Source organism: Lepidothrix coronata, unplaced genomic scaffold (assembly GCF_001604755.1).
Source record: "Lepidothrix coronata isolate B3197 unplaced genomic scaffold, Lepidothrix_coronata-1.0 Scaffold198, whole genome shotgun sequence".
Classification (NCBI taxonomy): domain Eukaryota; kingdom Metazoa; phylum Chordata; class Aves; order Passeriformes; family Pipridae; genus Lepidothrix; species Lepidothrix coronata.
In genome coordinates this window covers 1,035,233-1,036,974 of record NW_016690378.1, presented here as the reverse complement: position 1 = coordinate 1,036,974, position 1,742 = coordinate 1,035,233, and the positions used below count along the sequence as shown (strand labels likewise).

At 62.6% G+C, this 1,742-nt stretch overlaps 1 protein-coding gene across 1 annotated transcript in view; it reads left to right on the top strand.

The window, feature by feature from the left end:
- The first annotated feature begins 143 nt into the window (after positions 1-143).
- KAZN (kazrin, periplakin interacting protein) overlaps positions 144-1,742 on the top strand; it is an 86,015-nt gene continuing 84,416 nt past the window's right edge. Inside the window, exon 1 of the mRNA XM_017832028.1 lies at positions 144-218. Within this exon, the coding sequence (XP_017687517.1) occupies positions 191-218 (28 nt within the window). The 5' untranslated portion in view covers positions 144-190. The remainder of the gene's footprint in view (positions 219-1,742) is intronic.

Genomic DNA, 1,742 nt, shown 5'->3' with positions numbered 1-1,742 from the left:
CTCTCTCTCTCTCTCTCCTCCTCTTCCTCCCTCCCCCCAGGCCAAAATCCTGCACATGATGGACGACAACAAGCAGCTGGCGCTGCGCATCGACGGGGCGCTGCAGGCGGCGGGCCAGGAGGTGACGGCGCTGCGCGCCGAGCTGGCGGCCACCGGCCGGCGCCTGGCCGAGCTGGGCAGCGACCCGGCCATGGAGCACGGCCCGCACGGCGCTCAAGGTGGGTCCCGCCGCGGGCAGGGGGCGAGGGGGGCTCAGGGCACGGGGGGCACCCCCCGGCCGCCGCCTCCGCTCGCTGTTGTTGTTCATTGTGTGTTTTCGGGGGGCGCGTCCCGTCGGGCCCCCCCGGTTGCGGGTCGGGCGGTGGGTTCGGGGATGGGTAGTTCGCTGCTGGCGCCTCGTTCGGCTCCCGCGCCACCCCCCCCCCGGCACGAGGAGGGACCCCCATCCCTGCCCCAAAGCCTCGCCGCCCCCCGCGTCCCCTCGCTGTGCTCCCCGCCACCATCGCCGCCCCCTCCGTTCCCATCCCCGCGCCGCTCCCCGCCCCGGGGTCTCCCCACGCCGGCTCTCCCCGGTAATCCCCGCTCGCACAGCCGGTTTCGTAATTCGGTAGGAAAGCAGCCATGTTACCGCCGCCGAGCCGCCGATCCGGCCCCGCCGCTCCCCCCGGCCCCGCGCCGGGCTCGGCCCGTCCCGTCCCGGGGGTCCGGGGGGGCTGCGGGGTCGGGGCCGCGCACGGCGGCGGGAGCCCACCCCGGACACCCGGGACCCCGGCACGGAGTGGGGGGAGGCTCGAACAGCCCCTGTGCCATGCACACCCCCCCCTGCTCCCCAAATCCCTGAAAAGTTGTCTCCAAGCCGGGGGGCCGAGCGTGGAAAAGGGGGGTGCAGGGGGTGCGGGAGGAGGCTTTGCGTGGAGGTTGAAGAACAGGGGCTGAATCGTTCCTGCAGTGCTCGTGGTGGGGTCCTGCTCTCCCCGCGCTGAAATCCAGTTCCCTACTAATCAAAGTGTGTCGTGATCACTGGTACTGTGTATATATTCGGATTTAAACGTTTCTGTATATTTCCCAAATAATTACAAGTTTGCATGACAATTTACCCCGGGCAGCCTTGGTGTCAGAGCAAAAATAGTGCAAGCCCTCCCCTTTCTCGATAACTGAATTTACACCTGTGTGATAAAAACGTCAGTAGCTGTTATTTACTCGTTACTTATTTACTGTGAGTATCTCTTGGTACAATGGTTCAGCGTTATTTAAAATAACAGTGGCGGTTTGGGGAAGCTTTTTAAAGGTAGCGTAGCTCCTGGTGGGTATCGCTGCTCCCGCCAGGATGCGATCATGGAATTGTAGAACCACAGAACAGTTTGGGTTGGAAGGGATCTTAAAGATCATCTGGTTCCAACTCCCCACCCCGTCGTGGTTGGAACTGATGCGATTGTTGTTTGTGGCGTTAATGCAAACTGATTGAGAGGGATTAATTAGTGAATGTATTCCATGCAGCTTGTTGTAGCTCTGTGTTTCGGTAGCGGGGGTGTGGGGTGTGAATGGCACTCGTTAAACACAGTTAATCCATCACCAGGTGGGTTTGCTGTGCAGCAGGGGCTGGACCCAGCCGAGCTTCCCGGGGGCTGTGGGGATGCAGGGAGTGAAGTTACCTGTGTGGGGTAACTCACTTCTGAGCTGCTGTGCTGTTGGTATAGTCTCAGCCACTCTCTGCCACACTCTGCAGCCAGGCTACCGAGGAG